Source organism: Lethenteron reissneri, chromosome 64, assembly GCF_015708825.2.
Source record: "Lethenteron reissneri isolate LAM-NWPU_2019-01 chromosome 64, ASM1570882v1, whole genome shotgun sequence".
In the NCBI taxonomy this organism is placed as follows: domain Eukaryota; kingdom Metazoa; phylum Chordata; class Hyperoartia; order Petromyzontiformes; family Petromyzontidae; genus Lethenteron; species Lethenteron reissneri.
Genome location: NC_083842.1, coordinates 13014570 through 13037866, shown reverse-complemented (window position 1 = coordinate 13037866; position 23297 = coordinate 13014570). Strand labels below are relative to the sequence as shown.

Here is a 23297-nt window from a genome sequence, read left to right as displayed (position 1 = left end):
TCTCCTCATCCCCCACCCCTCCCCACCCCTCCCCATCCCTCCCATCTCTTCCATTCACAATGCCACGTGGACTCCCCCCAATCCCCCCCCGTGGCTTCAACTGATTTCGGGGGTGGGGGGGGGGGCTGGGCGGAAGGGGGGGCGCAGCAAGTGGAGGGGGGGGGGCGAGAAACGGCGCTGGGTCTGTGACTGCTCAATTATATTTCTGAATAGCTGCTGATGGCTCGCAGAAGCGTGCACGGACCTCGAGTTGAAAGTCTTCGTGACTGCAAAAGATTCATGCTCGTCGGTTTTTTCGGTAAAGTCACGTAGGTGACAAATGAATGTAATTCTGCTGTGACGGTTCCACGTGAAGACGGGGGCTTGTGTTGCCTCCGAAACGTCGTGATTTCATTGAGTTTTTTTTACCTACGTGACTTTACATAAAACAAACAAAGATGCCACGGTGCCGGCCTTTCGTAGGTGGTGCTGCTGCTACTCGCTACGAACAGCACTCGCTGTTCAGCCGTCATGCGGGTTATTTTGGGTGAGATGGCGTCAACATGGAAATGTTGTGTCGTTAAACCTGCTGCCACCACTACCCGACGCAGCCAATTTAGTAAAAGGGGATTCGTCACGTCAACAGAACGTGGCCAATTCGTGACTAGTACGGCACTAGTGTGTCGTGTATAGTAGTGTATAGTAGTGTAGTGTATAGTGTAGTGTATAGTGTATAGTAGTGCAGTGTATAGTGTAGTGTATAGTGTAGTGTATAGTGTAGTGTATAGTGTAGTGTATTATGTAGTGTATAGTAGTGTATAGTGTAGTGTATAGTAGTGTAGTGTATAGTAGTGTAGTGTATAGTGTAGTGTATGGTAGTGTAGTGTATAGTGTAGTGTATAGTGTAATGTATAGTAGTGTAGTGTATAGTGTATAGTAGTGTAGTATATAGTGTAGTGTATAGTGTAGTGTATAGTGTATAGTAGTGTAGTGTATAGTGTAGTGTATAGTGTAGTATACCAGTACAGCACTCACCGGTTCTGTGTTTTGGAAAGCCAAGCCACAACAACATTTACAATCTTGAGTCCGACGTTTCGCCAGTAATCACAACCAGCTTCATCAGGCGACAGCCAGCCTATACGAGCGGCGGGGGTGGGGGGGGATCTCTATCTTTGTAGGGGAGCGCTACGAACCCACTCGCACGCTCCGGCGGGCAACGCATTCTGCGGCGTCGTCTGTGGTGTGTTGTTGTTGTTTGGTTGTTGTTGTTGTTGTTTGCGTCGGCCCCTACCCTGCGTCCTCACCCCGCGTGTCAACGCCTGAAGTCGCGCGCGGGGGGGAGTGCCCCCCACCTCCCTCCTCCCCCCCAAAAAAAACATCCCCCTCCCCCCCACATCCAACCCCTACCGCAAAACACGTGTCACCCACGTCTCGGCCTATTGGTGTACGTGTCAGCGCTGTTGACACATCATTAGGGCGGGCGATACACGCACGAGAAAATCTCAGCCCCGTGGCGCGTGGATAGCTTCTCCTCCCTCCTCCTCCTCCTCCAGCCCCCCCCCCCCCCCCCGCTACTACCCCCCCCCCGCCCCGCCCCCCTACTCCCCCGCGCACTGCACTCAGTGTCAGTCCGCATCGAAGGTTCGGGACGGACGATCCGCCGAGAGATTAGGCCGGATGAGGGATCAAACTGGTGCGCTCGCAACCCGGCTCGCCCAATCGCTCACTCACCCGCTCACCCACTCGGTCACTCACTCGCTCACTCACCCGCTCACTCACCCGCTCAACCGATCACTCACTTGCTCACGCGATCGCTCACTCACCTGCTCACTTGCTCACCCGATCGCTCACTCACCTGCTTGGTCACTCACCTGTTCGTTCAATCCCTCACCCGATCGCTCGCTCACTCACTCGCTCACGCGACCGCTCACTCACCCGCTCACTCGCTCACCCTATCGCTCACTCATTCACTCACTCACCCGCTCACCTGATCGCTCACTCACCTGCTTGATCACTCACACGTTCGTTCAATCCCTCACCCGATCGCTCACTCACTCTACCCGATCACACACCCATTCACTCACCCACTCACTCACTCACCCGCTCACCCGATCGTTCACTCACTCACTCGCTCACCCGATCGCTCACTCACCCACTCACTCACTCTACCCGATCACACACCCATTCACTAACCCACGTGCTCACTCACCCACCTGCTCGTTCGCTCACTCAGTTGCTCACTTTCTCACCCGCTCACTCATTCACCCGACCATTCACTCACCTGCTCAATCACCTTCTTCCCTGCTCACCTGCTCACTGACCCTATCACTCACCCACTCACCTGCTTACTCCCTGTGCACTCACCCGCTGGTTCGCTCACCCGATTGTTCACTCACTCACCCGCTCACTCACTCACTCACCCGATCACACACCCATTCACTCACCCACGTGCTCACTCACTCACCCACTCACTCGCTCACTCACCTGTTCATTCACTCACCCGCTCACTCGCTCACCAGCTCAATCGCTCACTCACCTGCTCACCCGCTCACCCGCTCAATCGCTCACTCACCTGCTCATTCACTCACCCGCTCACTCGCTCACCAGCTCAATCGCTCACTCACCTGCTCATTCACTCACCCGCTCACTCGCTCACCAGCTCAATCGCTCACTCACCTGCTCATTCACTCACCCGCTTACTCGCTCACCAGCTCAATCGCTCACTCACCCGCTCACTCACTCATCCGCTCACCCGCTCGCTCACCCATTCACTGACTCACCAGCTCACCCACCCGCTCACCCGCCCGCCCGCCCGCTCACTCACTCACCCCCCGCTTATGCGATTCGCCTCTTTTTAGTCACTTGCGCAGTCGTCAACTTAACGACGGAAATTGTCGCGCCCGCAGAAAATCACGAGCGCAGACCCGCTGCGCCTTCCACGGTTCGCGACGAGGGTGGGGAGGCCGCGGTGGTGGTGGTGGTGGTGGAGGGGGGCCACCTTTGTTTAGGAAACGTCGCAGCAAAATGCCGCCGCATTGGTCGTAGTGGATGCCCCCTGCAAGTGGCCGTCTGGATTCATCCCTCGCTCACGCGGGGGGCCCTCTCGCGGCAGGACTCCTCTGGGTCGTTGTTTGGCGGCCTTGCGGGGGTCGGGGGGGGGGCACGTGTCATGAATTCCTTGCAAACAAAGGGAGCGGATATGGGTGCACCCTCTCCATCAGAGGCGTTATGTCTGACGTGTGTATCTATAATGTCTATGTGACATCTTCTTGGTTCTTTCGGTAAAGTGACGTAGAATGGAAGTAATAAAATAATAAAAATAAAACATAATAAAATAATTCTCACGACGTTTCGGCCACAACGCAAGCAGCCGTCCTCAGGTGAAGAACAGGTCTGTCGAGACGACAGTCACTGTAACGGTGTCTAATGTCTATGTGGCAGTCACTGTAACGGTGTCTAATGTCTATGTGGCAGTCACTGTAACGGTGTCTAATGTCTATGTGGCAGTCACTGTAACGGTGTCTAATGTCTATGTGGCAGTCACTGTAACGGTATCTAATGTCTATGTGACAGTCACTGTAACGGTGTCTAATGTCTATGTGGCAGTCACTGTAACGGTATCTAATGTCTATGTGACAGTCACTGTAACGGTGTCTAATGTCTATGTGGCAGTCACTGTAACGGTATCTAATGTCTATGTGACAGTCACTGTAACGGTGTCTAATGTCTATGTGACAGTCACTGTAACGGTGTCTAATGTCTATGTGACAGTCACTGTAACGGTGTCTAATGTCTATGTGACAGTCACTGTAACGGTGTCTAATGTCTATGTGATCAGCAGGCACTGGAGCGGCTGTGGTGATGTACTTGGAGCGTGTTGGTGACCACGTAAATTTAAAAGAACACAACGCACACGGATTGAACGTAGAACATTAAAGTGTAGTTTTACGTAATGTCGTTAATCGCGTCGGCACGCACAGAGCCGCCCGTCGATTCTCGACGGTGACTCGAAGTGCTTATTTGAAGGGCTGCCCCCCCCTCAATCCCCTCGCTGCCCCCCCCTGCCCCCATGCAAACCTCACGAGGCGATTCCCTTTTCAAGCTGCCCCTCCACCACCAATCGCCGCCACCGCCGATGGAGCGTCTGGGCCATTCATTTATTTACTTACACTGCGGGTTGCTGGTGCCTGCCTCCCCGTTCTAACGCCTCCTCGTCCTCCCTCCTCCTTCTCCTCTTCTTTCTGCTCCTCCTACGTCCTTCGTTTGCCGCGGGGGGAATAACGCCTCGGCTCTTTCGTGTTTTATTTTTTTTTCATTTCCCCCCACCCACCGGCGATTCAAAGATGCGAGAACTCGGGACAGGCAAGGCAGGCAGGCAAGGCAGGCAGACAAGGCAGACAGGGCAGGCAGACAGGGCAGGCAGACAAGGCAGGCAGGGTAGGCAGGCCAGGCAGACAGGGCAGGCAGACAAGGCAGACAGGGCAGGCAGACAGGGCAGGCAGACAGGGCAGGCAGACAAGGCAGGCAGGGTAGGCAGGTCAGGCAGACAGGGCAGGCAGACAGGGCAGGCAGGCAGGCAGGGCAGGCAGGGCAGGCAGACAGGGCAGGCAGACAAGGCAGGCAGGGTAGGCAGGCCAGGCAGACAGGGCAGGCAGACAGGGCAGGCAGGCAGGCAGGGCAGGCAGGGCAGGCAGACAGGGCAGGCAGACAAGGCAGGCAGGGTAGGCAGGCCAGGCAGACAGGGCAGGCAGACAGGGCAGGCAGACAGGGCAGGCAGGCAGGGCAGGCAGGCAAGGCAGGCAGGCTGGCAAGGCAAGGCAGGCCAGGAAGGCAAGGCAGACAGGGCAGGCAAGGCAGACAGGGCAGACAGGGCAGGCAGACAAGGAAGGTAGGCCAGGCAGGCAAGGCAGCAGGTGCGCTGATTTGTTACCGGCGTCTGCCGTTATGCAAGTAACACAAAATCATCCATTCGTTTCGACCGCTGTCTCTCATTCTGTCTCTCTCTCGCTCTGTCTCTCTCTCTCGCTCTGTCTCTCTCTCTCGCTCTGTCTCTCTTTCTCTTGAGAGCGTGGTGCCCATCCCCGGTGGTGGAGGTTTTTGCCGCCTGTCAGGGTGACGTTTGTACGCGGAGATCGCTCAGCGATCGGAGAGCGAGGGAACCCCCCCCACCGAGCCCACCCTCTCTAAGCCGCGAGCTGCCCAGCCACTCAGCGAATCTCTCCTCAGCCTCACCCACAGCTTCACCAGAAACCCTCACCACGGGGTCACCCAAACCCTCACCCACGGGGTCACCCAAACCCTCACCCACGGGGTCACCAAAAACCCTCACCCACGGGGTCACTCAAACCCTCACCCACAGCTCCGCCAAAAACCCTCACCCACGGGGTCACCCAAACCCTCACCCACGGAGTCACCCAAACCCTCACCCACGGAGTCACCCAAACCCTCACTCACAGCTCCGCCAAAAACCCTCACCCACAGCTTCACCAGAAACCCTCACCACGGGGTCACCCAAACCCTCACCCACGGGGTCACCAAAAACCCTCACCCACGGGGTCACCCAAACCCTCACCCACAGCTCCGCCAAAAACCCTCACCCCTCACCCACAGGCCCACCCTCACCCCCCGCAAGGACCCCCATGCTTTGGTGCTTCCGTTGCGCTCGTCCCCCCGCTCGTCCCTCCGCTCGTCCCTCGGCTCGTCCCTCCGCTCGTCCCTCCGCTCGTCCCTCCGTTCGTCCCTCCGCTCGTCCCTCCGCTCGTCCCTCCGCTCGTCCCTCCGCTCGTCCCTCCGCTCGTCCCTCCGCTCGTCCCTCGGCTCGTCCCTCCGCTCGTCCCTCCGCTCGTCCCTCGGCTCGTCCCTCCGCTCGTCCCTCCGCTCGTCCCTCCGCTCGTCCCTCCGCTCGTCCCTCGGCTCGTCCCTCCGCTCGTCCCTCCGCTCGTCCCTCCGCTCGTCCCTCGGCTCGTCCCTCCGCTCGTCCCTCCGTTAGTCCCTCCGCTCGTCCCTCGACTCGTCCCTCGGCTCGTCTCTCCGCTCGTCCCTCCGCTCGTCCCTCCGCTCGTCCCTCGACTCGTCCCTCCGCTCGTCCCTCGACTCGTCCCTCTGCTCCGACTGAGCGTTCGGCGCAGCCCCGAGGACCGCCGCGCGCGTCGCCCCTGGTTACAGCGGGGGGGGGGGGGGCCGGGGGGGGGGGTAAGGGGGAGGTTACAACCGGGGGAATATCCATGAAGGGGGAGGCAGGGAAGGCATTAGCGGCGGAGGGAGCGGCGTCCGTGCGGACCCGAGATGAGGATGGAGCGGAGGAGGAGGAGGGATGGAGGCAGCAGGAGGGAGGGAGGGAGTGGGAGGGATGGAGGCAGCAGGAGGGATGGAGGCAGCAGGAGGGATGGAGGGAGTGGGAGGAGGGAGGGAGTGGGAGGAGGAGGAAGGATGGAGGGAGGGAGGATGGAGTGGAGGAGGGAGGGAGCAGGAGGGAGTGGAAGGAGGGCGGGAGGAGGGTGGAGGAGGAGGAGGAGGGATGATTGAGTGGAGGAGGGATGGAGGAGGATGGAGTGGAGGAGGGAGGGAGGATGGAGTCGAGGATGGAGGGATGGAGGGGAGGAGGGAGGATGGAGGGGAGGAGGGAGGATGGAGGGGAGGAGGGAGGGAGGATGGAGTGGAAGAGGGAGGATGGAGGGGAGGAGGGAGGGATGGAGCAGGAGGGAGTGGGAGGAGGGATGATTGAGTGGAGGAGGGAGGATGGAGTGGAAGAGGGATGGAGGAGGATGGAGTGGAGGAGGGAGGAGGGAGTGGAGGAATGATGGAGCAGGAGGAGGGAGGGAGGAAGCGGAGGAGGGAAGGAGGAGTGGACGAGGAGGGAGGGAGGAGGAGGAGGAGGCATCGGCGCTTTTTCAGCTGCGCTGGTCGCGGCCGCACGCGATGCAGACCGAGTGCCGCTCTCGGGCTGCGCGACGCTTTTTCACGGCGCTCCTCGAACCTCGCGTTGCGTTTTCTTTCGACCCAAATGCAGCAAAGGCAAGAACACGACAGGATGAAGCTGACGCGGGGGGAGAGGGGGGGGGGTGAAAGCAAATAAATAAATAAACACAACGGAGAGCGTTGCGTTTACTTGAAGCAGAGCCTCCCTGGTATTTTATTCATTTCCGTCTGTTTTATTTATTTAAGGAATAAAAACAAATATAACAATATTAACACAAGCTCGCTCGCTCGCTCGCTGCTCGCGTGTTTGTTTGTTTGTGCAGACTGGTGGAACGAATGCTGCGGCAATTTTCTCCAGCTGTCTCACCCCCCCGCCGCCGCCGCCTACCCACACTCGACACTTTACATTGAGTCCAGGTTGGCTCTGAAAGTAGGCGAGGAAGTATAACGTGGGTGGGTGGGTGCGTGGGTGCGTGGGTGGGTGCGTGGGTGCGTGGGTGGGTAGGTGCGTGGGTGCGTGTGTGGGTGGGTGCGTGCGTGGGTGGGTGCGTGCGTGGGTGGGTGCGTGGGTGCGTGGGTGGGTAGGTGCGTGGGTGCGTGTGTGGGTGGGTGGGTGCGTGGGTGCGTGGGTGGGTAGGTGCGTGGGTGCGTGTGTGGGTGGGTGCGTGGGTGCGTGCGTGGGTGGGTGCGTGCGTGGGTGGGTGGGTGCGTGCGTGGGTGGGTGCGTGGGTGCGTGCGTGGGTGGGTGGGTGCGTGCGTGTGTGCGTGCGTGGGTGCATGCGTGGGTGGGTGCGTGCGTGGGTGGGTGCGTGCGTGGGTGGGTGGGAGCGTGCGTGGGTGCGTGCGTGCGTGGGTGGGTGTGTGGGTGGGTGCATGGGAGCATGCGTGGGTGGGTGCGTGCGTGGGTGCGTGCGTGGGTAGGTGCATGGGTGCGTTTGTAATCACAGAACTTTGTCGGGTGGGGAGCGCGGTGGTTGTTTGGTGGATCGATCCGAGTCGGTCACAGGCGCGCGTGCGCGTGCGGGGAGCGGCGGTGTCGCCGTTTACGTGGGTGCCGCTGCCCCGCTAACTGCGCTTGCTGTTAGCGGTGTGGGCTGTACGGGGGGGGGGGGCGGTCAGGGGGGGGGCGGTCAGGGGGGGGGGGCAGTGGATCTTTGTCTTCGGAGTAGCGGGTTAGAGATTCCGTCGCGCTACGAACACGGCGCCCTGAGTTCGATTCCCCGCTCACGGCCTCCCAACGCCGGTGATCATTTTTCTGAACCTGTCCCGGGCCTTCCCCCCCCCCTTCCCCTCAGCACCCCCTTCCCCCCTTTAGGTCGACTCAGCCTCAAACGAGTGTCTGGTGCGCTGTGTAGTTAACATCGCCATTAGGAGAGACAAAGGCGGCCGGGCGTGGAGCTGGCCACCCACCCCCCTCGTGCGCCGTGCGGAGCCCTCTTCGGTGCTCGCGATCAGCACTTGCCCCAAGAAGCAAGCTGAGGCTACACGGGGAATCTTTGTCTTTGTGTGCGCGTCTGTGCTCGCCGACCCCGCCGCCGCCTGTTCTGTGCCGGCCTCCCCAGGGCGCTGCCGCTTGCTCGTGACCGCACTTGCCCCCAAAAAAAGTTTGCGCGAGACCACACGGGTGACCTGTGCCTTTGTGCGCGTGTGTGTCCGTGCCGGCCCGCAGCGCCCGCGCGCTTCCTACGCACGCCGGCCGACCAGGTGGGGGTGTCGGGCGGCGTGGCCTCCTTCGTGTGCCAGGCCACCGGCGACCCGCAGCCCAACATCACCTGGGCCAAGAAGGGCAAACGGTTGACATCGCAGCGCTTCGAGGTGAGCGTCGTCGTCGTCGTCACCCCCCCCCAACGCGCCACGGTGGCTCGCAGATGTTGACTACCTCGCCTGGTACGCAGGAGGTCGTGGGTTCGATCCCGACCCTGACAATGCCTGCTGTGTATTTGGAGTCTCCGTGTCTATCTCTCTCTCTCATCATCGCCATGGTGGCTAGGAGATGTTGACTACCTCACCAGGTGTACAGGAGGTCGTGGGGTCGATCCCGACCCTGACGACGCCTGCTGCTGTATATTCTGAGTTGGCGTGTCTCTCTCTCATCATCATCACGGTGGCTAGGAGATGTTGACTACCTCGCCTGGTGTGCAGGAGGTAGTGGGGTCGATCCCGACCCTGACAATGCCTGCTGTGTATTTGGAGTTAGCGTGTCTCTCTCTCATCATCATCATCATCACGGTGGCTAGGAGATGTTGACTACCTCGCCTGGTGTACAGGAGTTCGTGGGTTCGATCCCGACCCTGACGATGCCTGCTGTATATTTGGAGTTTGCGTGTCTGTTTCTCATCATCGCCACGGTGGCTAGGAGATGTTAACTACCTCGCCTGGTGTACAGGAGGTCGTGGGTTCGATCCCGACCCTGACGATGCCTGCTGTGTATTTGGAGTTTGCGTGTCTCTCTCTCATCATCATCACGGTGGCTAGGAGATGTTGACTACCTCGCCTGGTATACAGGGGGTCGTGGGGTCGATCCCGACCCTGACGATGCCTGCTGCTGTATATTTGGAGTCTCCGTCTCTCTCTCTCTCTCATCACCATCATGGTGGCTAGGAGATGTTGACTACCTCGCCTGGTGTACAGGAGGTCGTGGGTTTGATCACGACCCTGACGATGCCTGTATTATATTCGTAGTTTGCGTGTCTCTCTCTCATAATCATCACGGTGGCTAGGAGATGTTGACTACCTCGCCTGGTATACCTGAGGTCGTGGGTTTGATCACGACCCTGACGATGCCTGTATTATATTCGTAGTTTGCGTGCCTCTCTATCATCATCAACACATTCTACTGAAATCTTGACCCAATGTTTTCGTTGGCTGCAGGAATTCATAGTCTTTGGGTCTTTGGGTTAAAGTCGTTGTGTCTGTCACCACCCGAAGAAGGACGCTTGTGTTGCGCCCGAAACGTCGTGCTTTAATTTAGCTGTTTTCATTTTAATTGATTTTGTGGGTTTTTTTCACCTAAGTGACTTTACCAAAAACACCAAAAAGTATGCATCCTTGCAGTCACGAAAACTTCAAATCTAGAATCACGTAGGTAGGTTCAAAAGAAAAACATGAACAAAAAACGACGACGTTTCCATCGCATGAGGTGGAGAAACGGGGGATCTGCTTCTTCTTCGGTGGGGGAGAAGGAGGAAGAGGAGGAGGAGGAGGATGGGGGTGCCATCTCCTCGTGCAGATTATTTCAGACGTTTTTGCCGTTGTTTGGAACCCTGGCAGGTAAATCGAGGCGGTAATATCACAACAACAACAACGATTATTATGAACGGCGAGAGTTATTAGTGCCATTCCGGCCTCTCACCCTCCCCCCTCCTCCGACTCTCGCTGTGCGTGTCTTGTGCCACGCGTCGTATTTCACTTATAAATGAAACGCACGTCGGGTGACGAACCCTTTTAACACAATGCGAATTAATGAGCACTCGAATGCTTCGTGTAAACAGACCGTGGCCCCCTACGCATGCAATAATTTCTAGCTTTAACAATTTGTATTTTTTTTTACGTTTTTATTATATATTCATTTTTTTAATAGCTCTCTCTCTTTCTCTCTGTGTGTGTGTGTGTGCGGTAGTAATTTGCTGATGCGCTGCAGGTGGTGGCAGTGGTGGTGGTTCAGGATAGAGCACCGTTTGGTTTAATCACTAAACGTCACTTCACCCCGTACACCTCACCCCACCTCACCTCACCTCACTCCACCTCACTCCACCTTACTCCACCTTTCCCACCTCACCCCAGCTCACCCCACCTCACCCACCTCACCTCCCCTCACCCCACCTCACCCCACTTCACCCACCCAACCTCACTCCACCTCACCCACCTCACCCACCCACCCCACCTCACTCCACCTCACCCACCTCACCCACCTCACCCCACCTCACTCCACCTCACCCCACCCCACCCCACCTCACCCACCTCACCCACCTCACCCCACCTCACCCCACCTCACCCCACCACACTCTACCTCACCCACCTCACCTCACCCCACCTCACCCCACCCCACCACCCCTCACCTCCCCTCACCCCACCTCACCCCACCCCACCTCACCCACCCACGCCGCCTGTTCTCCGAGCGTTTCATGAGATCCCCACATCCTCGCGGCCACCTGCCGGAGCTTTGGCAAATATTCTGGAAATTATATTTAAAAAAACATGTTTCTTGATAGAACCACGCGGGGTTTTAAAGTATTTGGCTCCTGCTATACATTGCCGCGCGACTATTAAGACAACCTTCGTTGTAGCCGTCGCTTTGTGGCAGGCCGGTTCGCTTCTGAGAAAGGGGCCGTGGAAAGCTTCGTTGGGCCTTACCTGGTGACACTGCGGATGAAAACGCTTCACAACTCTCTGGCCTGTCGCCTCGTGAGGCTCCATGTTGTCGCTTTCGTCGTCGCCGCAAGTTACCGGCGAAGCGTCGCACGGTACCCGAATTGTCAACGTCGCTGTGGGTTTCTTTTGTTTTACTCTCCGACACACACGACGACCGGTTAGTGGCTGGGCCGGTGACGAACCGGCCACCTTGTTTTTTTTATTACGCGACCATCCCCCTCGCTTGCTTGGCCGCGTCGGGCGGTGGCGGCTTTGACGGCGCACGTCCATATCCACGCCGATCCAAACCCAACAGGAAACGTAAAATGCCGTCGTGATGCGGCGAGTGATTTAATTTCTTTCCGAACTGCTCTTCTTGTGCTTACCCTGTCACCACCCCCACCCTCACCACCCTCACCACCCTCACCACCTCGCCAGGTGATCGAGTTCGACGGGGGAGCGGGCTCCGTGCTGCGGGTGCAGCCCCTGCGTACGGTGCGCGACGAGGGCTCCTACGAATGCATCGCCTACAACAACCTGGGGCAGATCCCGGCCGCCGCCAAACTCACCGTGCTGCGCGGTGAGACAGTGGCACCCGCTTGCCCGCCCGCACCGCCACCGCCACCGGCAAACTCACCGTGCTGCGTGGTGAGACAGTGGCACCCGCCTGCCCACACCACCACCACCACCACCGCCGCCAAACTCACTGTGCTGCGTGGTGAGACAGTGGCACCCGCCTGCCCGCACCACCACCACCACCACCACCGCCGCCAAACTCACCGTGCTGCGTGGTGAGACAGTGGCACCCGCCTGCCCGCACCACCACCACCGGCGGGCGACCAGCGTGCGGCAGCGGTGGGGGGTGGGGGGGGCGACACACATGCACGCACACATACACACACACACACACACGCAAACACACTCAAACACACGTACACATACGCATACGCACACACGCACACGCGCACACACACGGCGGTGGAGGAGGTGGTGGTGACGGTGGCCGGGGACAGCGGAGCAAGTAGGTTTCTACACCGGGGGGGGGGGGGGGGGGTCGAGGTCGAACTCGCGACCTCCTGTATACCAGGCGAGGTAGTTAACATCTCCTAGCCACCGCGTGCGTGATGTAATTACGCTTCCAACGGCAAAGACAAACGCCTCGGCAACTCACGAACTTTTGCGTGAATTACGCGCGTTCGTATTATATTGAATTTATTTTCTTTAAATGTCCTGTTTTTATATAGACATATCTCCCGCGGATTGTTTTTAATAGCCACGAGGAGGATGATGATGACGATGACATCGATGCCATTTCCCGTCGAGACTCCCGGCCAATCTGGGATGTGTTGGCAGCTGATTCCTTTGACGGCAGTGACTCTCCTTCTTTCCCTGGGGGTGGCGAGATGCCCTTCCTGGGCGGTGTGCGAGACGTGGGCAGATGTTTATTTTTGTCGAGGGTAAATCATCGAGCACGGGACACGCGAGTTACCTGGTTTCACCGAACCCTGCGTGTTTATTAACGCTGTAACATTTTGTTTCTAGCGATTGAGAACCGAACGAAAGGGGGTGCAAGGCTGCAGTAAAAGGTTAAGAACCACTGCTATAGAGGGGGGTGGGGGGGGGCTCGCTTCCCCGCCGCCCCACCCTCTCTGTCTGTCTCTCTCTGGAGCTGCCTCTCTCGGAGGCTCCTTTCCACCAGCAGTGGAGTGAGCAAAGCAGTTGCAGGCACTGTGGCCTTTACCTCCCCGGGTTTCTCGGGGCGGGGTACGACATTGGGACTCGCCCGCGCCCTGAGTCCGTGTCTGCGTGTGGGTTTGTTTTACCGAACCGAGAGTGAACGGAAGGGGCTGCAAGACTGCGGTCGAGGCTACGACCGCCGCTCGCCGCGCCGGTGCTCACCGCGCCGGCGGCGAATCGTGAACCCGGTGGGGACACGGCGGTTGGGGATTTGGCAATCCGAACGCTTTTATTTTTTGACGACCGCGCGCTCCCGGAGCGTCGCTTCCCTTCGCGGGCTTTCCCGTGGATCGTACTGACGGCTGCCCCCCCCCCCCGTGCGCTGACGCGTAAATTCGCTTGGCTCGGTTGCCGTTCGTTTGTACGTTTGCAGGTTTCTCCGGGCCGGCTCGCCTGCTCCCGCGACGCGCTCGAAACAGCGCGTGCGATGCACAAATCCTCGCCCCCCCGATTTGCGTGAATCCTGCCATCGGCGGTGTTCGCGGGCAGCTGTCCGCGCTGTCGCGTCTGCTGGATGCACCGTAAATTTCGATTTAAAGCTTTCGTGACTGCAGGGATTCATCTTCTTGGTTCTTTCGGTAAAGTCACGTAGAAGGGAAGTAATGAAACAATAAAAATAAAACATAATAAAACAATTCTCACGACGTTTCGGCCACAACGGAAGCAGCCGTGACTTTACCGAAAGAACCAAGAAGATGGATCCACCTTGCCGCTCCCCCGCCCTAGCACAACCTCGAGATGTTTCATTCCACGCTGGGCGGTCGTAGCAGCGGGGGGGGGGGGGGGTGCTGGGCCGGGCCCCCCTTCTCGAGTGTGGCACCTAAGGTCCGGAACTCTCTTCCGCCCGCCCGCCGGCGCTCAGATTTCCTGCCAAGCACCGAACGAGTTCAGTGAAGTTGAACACGTGGGAGGCTTTGGCGACCAACACAGTATCATCCGCACCGCAGGTTGTTTTGGGTGACATGGCGTAGATGTATTAATGTGATAATTGTTTTTTTACCCTTCTATCTGGCAACAAAACTGACACCTTTTTTACAAGGAGTCATGTTTGCATAGACCACAATACCTGCAGCCATAATGCAAACAAAAAACATAACTCCGATAATGTATGCACTGTCCTTGAAGTTGATTGGTCCACACCCGAGACAGCTTTCCTTAGAGTCTAGTCTCACATGGTGTTGGACAAGATGACGCCAAAAGGCGCATAACTCAAAGACAATGCACCGGTATTGTAGGTCTATGCAAACATGACTCCTTGTAAAAAAGGTGTCAGTTTTGTTGCCAGATAGAAGGGTAAAAAAACAATTATCATATTTACTGGCAAATGAGGTTCCAATGGTGTATTAATGTGTCGTTGAACCCGCCGCCACCCGATGCAGATTGACAAATCTGTCCGTCGCCTGATGAAGCTGGTTGTAATTACTGGCGACAAACGTCATGGTGCTCAGATTGTAAATGTTGTGGCTTTGCACTGCGACAAAGCGGTGTGCTGATGTGCTGGTACCGAATTGGCATGTTCTGTTTACGGGACAAACCTCACTAATTGGCTGTGTCAGGTCGTGGCGGGTTTAACGACACGTTTATATATTTACGCGATCAAACGCAAAATAAAACATGTATTATGGAAGTTCAGGAAACTCTGCAAGACTCATTATTTTTCCTTTTAGCTTTTGCCTCATTTTGAGAGGTATATTTTATGGGTTTCTCGATTTTCAAAGGTAGGGCCACCTTCACTCAATTAAAAGTATGGGGAGCGAGTTCTTATTTTTTTTACTCAAAAAATAAATTGAAGCGATGAATTCATTTTCATCTTCTTGGTTCTTTCGGAAAAGTCACGTAGAAGGGAAATAATTAAATAATAAAAATAAGACAATTAAATAATTCTCGCGACGTTTCGGTGAGGACGGCTGCTTGCGTTGTAGCCGAAACGTCGTGAGAATAATTTTATTAAGTTATATTTTTATTATTTTATTATTTCCCTTCTACGTGACTTTACCGAAAGAACCAAGAAGATGAATCCCTGCAGTCACAAAAGCTTTAAATCGAAATTTAATTCATTTTCATTTCGCCTTTTTGTTTTTTTCTACCGAAAGAACCAAGAATATGAATTGCTGCAAGTCACGAAAGTTTGAAGTCAAAACTCAAGCACCACGTTCAGTCCATCACGTTGCCTTGAGGGGTAGGTGACGTTTCAGGCAATGGCCCTTCCTCAGAGGACAGATAGAGAGAGAGAGAGGGCCATTCTACTACCTCTATGGCCTTTCTTTCTCTGTGTGTGTGTGCTCTGAAGAAGGGCAATTACCCGAAACGTCGCCCGTTGTATCGTTTTCCTACTGCACACAACGGCGGCGGTGGTGGTGGTGTTGTCATTATTGACGGATGTGCTCAATTTGTTGTTGTTATTATTTTGTGCATCACCGCCAACGCTTGCAGCAGCAGCAGCATCGCCGCCGCCGCCACCACCACCAGCTATATAATGTGCAGTGCGTGTGTGCGCGTGATTTCTCACGGTTGCCGCTGGGCTTCAAAACGCGATTTGAATTCTGACGGTATGGACGGGCTCGCTCCGTCGATGCTCATAATGTGCTGTTACGGATGCAGGAAAGTTGTTTTCGAACGCTGGCAGACTTCGTTTTTTTTTTACTTTGAATATCTTATATTTTTTGCTCGCACGAAGCCAGAGCCTAACTCGATTTGCGATAGCCCCACGCCGGGAGATGGCCCTACACGTGGGTGTCGTCGTTGCATCGCGCGCTTATTTCGTCGCGAGATTCCAATGGTGACAAATTTCATCTCGGAGAAGGAAAGTGGAAAAAAAACGAAAATATCGAGAAATTATGCCACGGTGGCTAGGAGATGTTGACTACCTCGCCCGGTGTACGGGAGGTCGCCGTGGGTTCGATCCCGACCCCCGACGCCTGCTGCTGTGTATTTGGAGTTTGCATCTCTCTCTCTCATCATCATCACGGTGGCTAGGAGATGTTGACTACCTCGCCCGGTGTACGGGAGGTCGCCGTGGGTTCGATCCCGACCCCCGACGCCTGCTGCTGTGTATTTGGAGTTTGCATCTCTCTCTCTCATCATCATCACGGTGGCTAGGAGATGTTGACTACCTCGCCCGGTGTACGGGAGGTCGCCGTGGGTTCGATCCCGACCCCCGACGCCTGCTGCTGTGTATTTGGAGTTTGCATCTCTCTCTCTCATCATCATCACGGTGGCTAGGAGATGTTGACTACCTCGCCCGGTGTACGGGAGGTCGCCGTGGGTTCGATCCCGACCCCCGACGCCTGCTGCTGTGTATTTGGAGTTTGCATCTCTCTCTCTCATCATCATCACGGTGGCTAGGAGATGTTGACTACCTCGCCCGGTGTACGGGAGGTCGCCGTGGGTTCGATCCCGACCCCCGACGCCTGCTGCTGTGTATTTGGAGTTTGCATCTCTCTCTCTCATCATCATCACGGTGGCTAGGAGATGTTGACTACCTCGCCCGGTGTACGGGAGGTCGCCGTGGGTTCGATCCCGACCCCCGACGCCTGCTGCTGTGTATTTGGAGTTTGCATCTCTCTCTCTCATCATCATCACGGTGGCTATGAGATGTTAACTACCTCGCCCGGTGTACGGGAGGTCGTCGTAGGTTCGATCCCGACCCCCGACGCCTGCCTGCTGTGTATTTGGAGTTTGCGTCTCTCTCTCTCATCATCATCACGGTGGCTATGAGATGTTTACCACCTCGCCTGGTATACAGGAGGTCGTGGGTTCGATCCCGACCCTGACGCCTGCTGCTGTATATTTGGAATTTGCGTGTCTCTCTCATCATCATCATCACGGTGGCTAGGAGATGTTAACCACCTCGCCCGGTGTACGGGAGGTCGTCGTAGGTTCGATCCCGACCCCCGACGCCTGCTGCTGTATATTTGGAGTTTGCGTCTCTCTCATCATCATCATCACGGTGGCTATGAGATGTTAACCACCTCGCCTGGTGTACAGGAGGTCGTCGTGGGTTCGTTCCCGACCCCCGACGCCTGCTGCTGTATATTTGGAGTTTGCGTCTCTCTCTTTCATCATCATCACGGTGGCTATGAGATGTTAACCACCTCGCCTGGTATACAGGAGGCCGTGGGTTCGATCACGACCCCCGACGCCTGCTGCTGTATATTTGGAGTTTTGTTTTCCTTCCCCCCCGCACCTCCGACTAGCACGGTTGACTACGCACGGTGCGATAGAAGCCCGTACATGCGTACGCATGCCCGGGCGGCTCAGCGCATTCGCAGCCTAAGAAAAAACAACGACAAAAAAAAAATTAGGAGTGCGTGGCATTAGCCCAACTTCGAAGATTGCGACGGGGGCAGCCCCTGGGCATCCATCCCTCCTGGGCGTCGCGAATCGGAGGTCAACCGCGATCGGCGTAGCGCTCTCTCACGCTCGCGATCAGCGCCACCTCTTTTTCTTCTTCTTATCCCGCTCTCTCATCGCGCTCGCTCGCTCTCTCATCGCGCTCGCACGCTCCCCGCCATGCATTATTTAAGAAACTCTAAATGAATTAACAAGCCGCCTTTCGATCCAGCTATTGCGCCTGAAGGTGAACTATAGGCAAGAGGCAAAGGAATGTCACTCTTGGCTCACACAACACCCCGGCCACCTTCACCCCACCTCCACTACACCCAACCTCCACCCCACCACCACCTCCACCCCACCACCTCCACCCCACCACCTCCACCCCACCACCACCCCCCCCACCACCTCCACCCCCTCACCTCCACCCCCTCACCTCCACCCCACCACCTCCACCCCACCACCTCCACCCCCTCACCTCCACCCCACCACCTCCACCCCCTCACCTCTACCCCCTCACCTCCACCCCACCACCTCCACCCCACCACCTCCACCCCACCACCACCCCCCCCCACCACCTCCACCCCCTCACCTCTACCCCCTCACCTCCACCCCACCACCTCCACCCCACCACCTCCACCCCACCACCACCCCCCCCCCACCACCTCCACCCCCTCACCTCTACCCCCTCACCTCCACCCCACCACCTCCACCCCACCACCTCCACCCCACCACCACCCACCAGCCCTACTCCGCTGCATCCCTCGCCCACCCGCCGAAAACACAAAGATCCCCTGTGTAGCCTTAACACCCTCTTGGGGCAAGTGCGGTGAGCGAGTGAAGCACCTACGAAGGAGGTATTCAGGAGGTCCGTTGGTTCGATCCCGACCCTGACGCTGTATATTTGTAGTTTGCGGTGTCTCTCTCTCTCTCTCTGCCCACGTGATGGTCGCATGGATTTTTCTCCGGGTCACTCCGCTTTTTTTCCCCCCCTCCACGTTTAGAATCAACGTCACGGCGTTGATTCTCAACGGCTCATGCTGTAAATTTCCACGTGATGATGATGATGATCATGATGATGATGATCATGATGATGATGATCATGATGATGATAAGCCCACTTCGTCGAACTATCGTTTGTGACGGCCTGGTCGCTTCTAAATAAGAGCTATTTAGCTCAGCGGGCCTTACCTGCTAAAATAAATAAATACGCTTCTCTTATTTATAACTGGCGCGTAATCTGAATAAATCAAATCACACGCTCTGTGCGGACCGCGTGATGGATGCGGGTAATCCGCGCTGCGCACTCATTGATTGACCGGCGGGAGTCGAAAGCCGAGTTTGCTCTTGACAATCCTCCGCTCTTTCTTTCCTCTCTCCCTCCCCCCTCTCTCTCCACCTCTCTCTCTATGCTCCACGTGGCCGAGACGCCTCCATCCCTAAAGCAAAGTGCAAGCTACTCACGTGGTTTGCCTGTAACCCACGTGGTTTGCCTGTAACCCACGTGGTTTGCCTGTAATCTACGTGGTTTGCCTGCAACCCACGTGGTTTGTCTGTAACCCACGTGGTTTGCCTGTAACCCACGTGGTTTGCCTGCAACCCACGTGGTTTTCCTACAATCCACGTGGTTTGCCTGCAACCCACGTGGTTTTCCTGCAACCCACGTGGTTTGCCTGCAACCCACGTGGTTTGCCTGCAACCCACGTGGTTTGCCTGCAATCCACGTGGTTTGCCTGCAACCCACGTGGTTTGCCTGCAATCCACGTGGTTTGCCTGCAATCCACGTGGTTTGCCCGCAACCCACGTGGTTTGCCTGTAATCCACGTGGTTTGCCTGCAACCCACGTGGTTTGTCTGTAACCCACGTGGTTTGCCTGTAACCCACGTGGTTTGCCTGCAACCCACGTGGTTTGCCTGCAATCCACGTGGTTTGCCTGCAACCCACGTGGTTTGCCTGCAATCCACGTGGTTTGCCTGCAATCCACGTGGTTTGCCTGCAATCCACGTGGTTTGCCTGCAATCCACGTGGTTTGCCTGCAATCCACGTGGTTTGCCTGCAATCCACGTGGTTTGCCCGCAATCCACGTGGTTTGCCCGTAACCCACGTGGTTTGCCTGCAACCCACGTGGTTTGCCTGTAACCCACGTGGTTTGCCTGTAATCTACGTGGTTTGCCTGCAATCCACGTGGTTTGCCTGTAACCCACGTGGTTTTCCTACAATCCACGTGGTTTGCCTGCAATCCACGTGGTTTGCCCGCAACCCACGTGGTTTTCCTACAATCCACGTGGTTTGCCTGCAACCCACGTGGTTTGCCTGCAACCCACGTGGTTTGCCTGCAATCCACGTGGTTTGCCTGCAATCCACGTGGTTTGCCTGCAATCCACGTGGTTTGCCTGCAATCCACGTGGTTTGCCTGCAATCCACGTGGTTTGCCTGCAATCCACGTGGTTTGCCTGCAATCCACGTGGTTTGCCTGTAATCCACGTGGTTTGCCTGTAACACACGTGGTTTGCCTGCAACCCACGTGGTTTGCCTGTAATCCACGTGGTTTGCCTGCAACCCGCGTGGTTTGCCTGCAACCCACGTGGTTTGTCTGTAACCCACGTGGTTTGTCTACAACCCACGTGGTTTGCCTGCAACCCACGTGGTTTGCCTGCAACCCACGTGGTTTGTCTGTAACCCACGTGGTTTGCCTGCAACCCACGTGGTTTTCCTGTAACCCACGTGGTTTGCCTGCAACCCACGTGGTTTGCCTGTAAACCACGTGGTTTGCCTGTAAATCACGTGGTTTTCCTGCAACCCACGTGGTTTTCCTGTAACCCACGTGGTTTGCCTGTAACACACGTGGTTTGCCTGTAACACGTGGCTGCCGGCAGATGCGCCAGCTGTGCCCTTCTACCACGTTTTGGTCGACCCCGGCGCTCCGCTCGCCTGCCATGAGCGCCGCTCCTGTGCCCTCCCGTTGTTGTTGTCATTGGGAGGGCGACGGCCTCCAAAGTGACCGGTAGCCTCCTTCATTCACGAGCCTCGTCCTCCAGGAGGCCGATCCTGACACCGCTGGTGACCCGTCACCGGCAAGTCACGGGTCGGTGCGGCACGGCGTCGGACGGCACTGCGACTGTCGGATCCAACGATCGGCAATCCTTGTTGCGGTGCTGTCGCCAACTCAAATTTCGATTTAAAGCTTTCGTGACTGTATGTCGTCTCGACAGACCTGTTCTTCACCTGAGGACGGCTGCTTGCGTTGTGGCCGAAACGTCGTGAGAATAATTTTATTAAGTTTTATTATTTTATTATTTCCATTCTACTTGACTTTACCGAAAGAACCAAGAAGATGTCGCCAACTCGTCTCTTGAGAACTGCCCTCGTCCTTCGCCAACCCAACGCACCGTTCGGAATTAGCACGCGACGGTTGGCGACGCACGGGTGGCGCGCAAGAAGTGGCAGCGTGCTTACACGATAGATCGGGAGTGTAAATGGGTTATTCTTGAATTTGAGCGAAGCTGTGCTTTGTTCGTCGTAGTTGTTTTTCGTGAGCACGTGGGGAGGGTCGGGGGGTGAGAGAGAAGAGACGATGGCGATGGTGGCGGGGAGGGAAGCGGTGCGAGGGATCAAGCAGAGGTGACCTGCTGTGTGGTGAGCGGGAGGTTGACTCAGTGGGTGGGTGGGTGAGTGAGTGGGTGAGTCAATGAGAGAGTGGGCGGGTGGTTGAGTGAGTGGAGGAGTGAGTGGGTGAGCGAGTGGCTGGGTGAGTGAGTGGCTGGGTCAGTGTGTGGGTGAGTGAGTGAATGAGCGAGTGGGTGGTTGGTTGAGTGAGTGGTTGAGTGAGTGAGTGGGTGAGTCAATGAGCGAGTGGGTGGGTGGTTGAGTGAGTGGAGGAGTGAGTGGGTGGGTAAGTGAATGGGTGGGTGGGTGAGTGGTTGGGTGAGTGAGTGAATGAGCGAGTGGGGGGTGGTTAAGTGAGTGAGTGGGTGGGTGAGTGAATGAGCGTGTGGGTGGGGAAGTGGGTGGGTGGGTGGTTGAGTGAGTGGAGGAGTGAGTGAGTGGGTGAGTGAGTGAGTGGGTGAGTGAGTGGATGAGTGAGTGGGTGGGGGAGTGGGTGGGTGGTTGAGTGAGTGGGTGAGTGAGTGAGTGGGTGAGTGAGTGGATGAGTAAATGAGCAAGTGGGTGGGTGGGTGAGTGGGTGGGTGAGTGGGTGAGTGCTTGAGTGAGCGGGTGGTTCCTGGCGGTTACAGTGAGTGGCTGGGTGGGTGAATGAACGAGTAGGTGGGGGAGTGGTTGGGTGGTTGAGTGAGTGAGTGGGTGAATGAATGAACGAGTGGATGGGTGGGTGGTTGAGTGCGTTGAGGAGTGAGTGGGCGGGTAAGTGAATGGGTGGGTGGGTGAGTGGTTGGGTGTGTGAGTGAATGAGCGAGTGGATGGGTGGTTAAGTGAGTGAGTGGGTGGGTGAGTGAATGAACGAGTGGGTGGGTGGGTGGGTGAGTGAGTGGGTGAGTGAATGAGCGAGTGGGTGGGTGGGTGGTTGAGTGAGTTGAGGAGTGAGTGGGTAAGTCAATGGGTAGGTGTGGGTGAGTGGTTGGGTGAGTGAGTGAATGAGCGAGTGGGTGGGTGGTTAAGTGAGTGAGTGGGTGAGTGAATGAACAAGTGGGTGGGGGAGTGGGTGGGTGGTCGAGTGAGTGAGTGAGTGGGCGAGTGAATGAGTGAGTGGCTGGGGGAGTGAGTGAGTGATTGGGTGGGTGAATGAACGAGTGGGTGAGCGACTTCAACACACACACGTACGTCGAATAGCTGAGTTCACACGAGCGTACGGGAAGGGTGTCAGTGGGGGGGTGAGGCAAGCAATGGTATTGGGGTAGGGGGGGGGCAACTGGGGGCGAGGTGCGGTGGGTCTCACGCCAGGGCGCCGCACCGCGGTGGCAAGCCGCGGACCGCCACCGCTTTAATGGGAGGCAATTAATCCCCAGTCGCCTTTGATCGCTATTTTTAACACCGCCTGACACCTCCGGCGGCCCGTGATGAATAGGGAAACGTTGGGGGTCTGCCCGGGTTGCTGGGGTCTGTGAGGGAGGGTGGGTGGGGGGGTGAGTTGGGTGAGTGAGTGGGGGTGTCGTGGTGGTGGTCGTTGTTGTTGAGTGTGTGGGTGGGTAGGTGTGTGTGTGGAGTGTGTGGGTAGGGCTGTGTGTGGAGTGAGTGGGTAGGTGTGTGTGTGTGGAGTGAGTGGGTAGGGGTGTGTGGAGTGTGTGGGTAGGTGTGTGTGGAGTAAGGGGGTATGGGTGTGTATGGAGTGAGTGGGTAGGTGTGTGTGTGGAGTGTGTGGGTAGGTGTGTATGGAGTGAGTGGGTAGGTGTGTGTGTGGAGTGAGTGGGTAGATGTGTGTGTGGAGTGAGTGGGTAGGTGTGTGTGTGGAGTGAGTGGGTAGGTGTGTGTGTGGAGTGAGTGGGTAGGTGTGTGTGTGGAGTGAGTGGGTAGGTGTGTGTGTGGAGTGAGTGGGTAGGGGTGTTTGTGGAGTAAGTGGATATGGGTGTGTATGGAGTGTGTGGGTAGGTGTGTGTGTGGAGTGAGTGGGTAGGGGTGTGTGTGGAGTGTGTAGGTGTGTGTAGAGTAGACTGGTACCGGCTGTGGTCGGCCTCTGTGGAGGAGGAGGCTCGCGAAGGACGCTGCTGCTGCTACTGGGCAGTTGGAGGCAGTCGCCCTCCATACAACAACGGAAAGGCCAGAGGAGCAACGCTCACAACAACGAGCGGAGCGCCGGGCGGATAAAACGCAGCGAGTTGGCACAGTAGGGGGCACAGGTGGGGCAGCGGCTACTCATCTCAGTCATCTCAGTCAGTCAACCCATGGCACATGCTGGGTCTGTCCCGTGACCTCCTGCCAGCGGGCGTTCGACACTTCACGTGGCTTTAAAGTGCACGTAGCCTGGCACAAGCGCCGTGGTGACGTCACCGCCACTTAGTGGCGAATGGCGGTTGTTGTTGTGTGTG

The 23297-nt window shown here is 56.8% G+C and overlaps 1 protein-coding gene across 3 annotated transcripts in view; it reads left to right on the top strand.

The window, feature by feature from the left end:
* LOC133359255 (receptor-type tyrosine-protein phosphatase S-like) overlaps positions 1-23297 on the top strand; it is a 228283-nt gene that overhangs the window by 33628 nt on the left and 171358 nt on the right. For all 3 annotated transcript variants that reach the window (XM_061577733.1, XM_061577734.1, XM_061577732.1), the window contains exons 2-3: positions 8567-8712; positions 11686-11827. In XM_061577733.1, coding sequence (XP_061433717.1) covers positions 8567-8712; positions 11686-11827 — 288 coding nt within the window. The remainder of the gene's footprint in view (positions 1-8566; positions 8713-11685; positions 11828-23297) is intronic.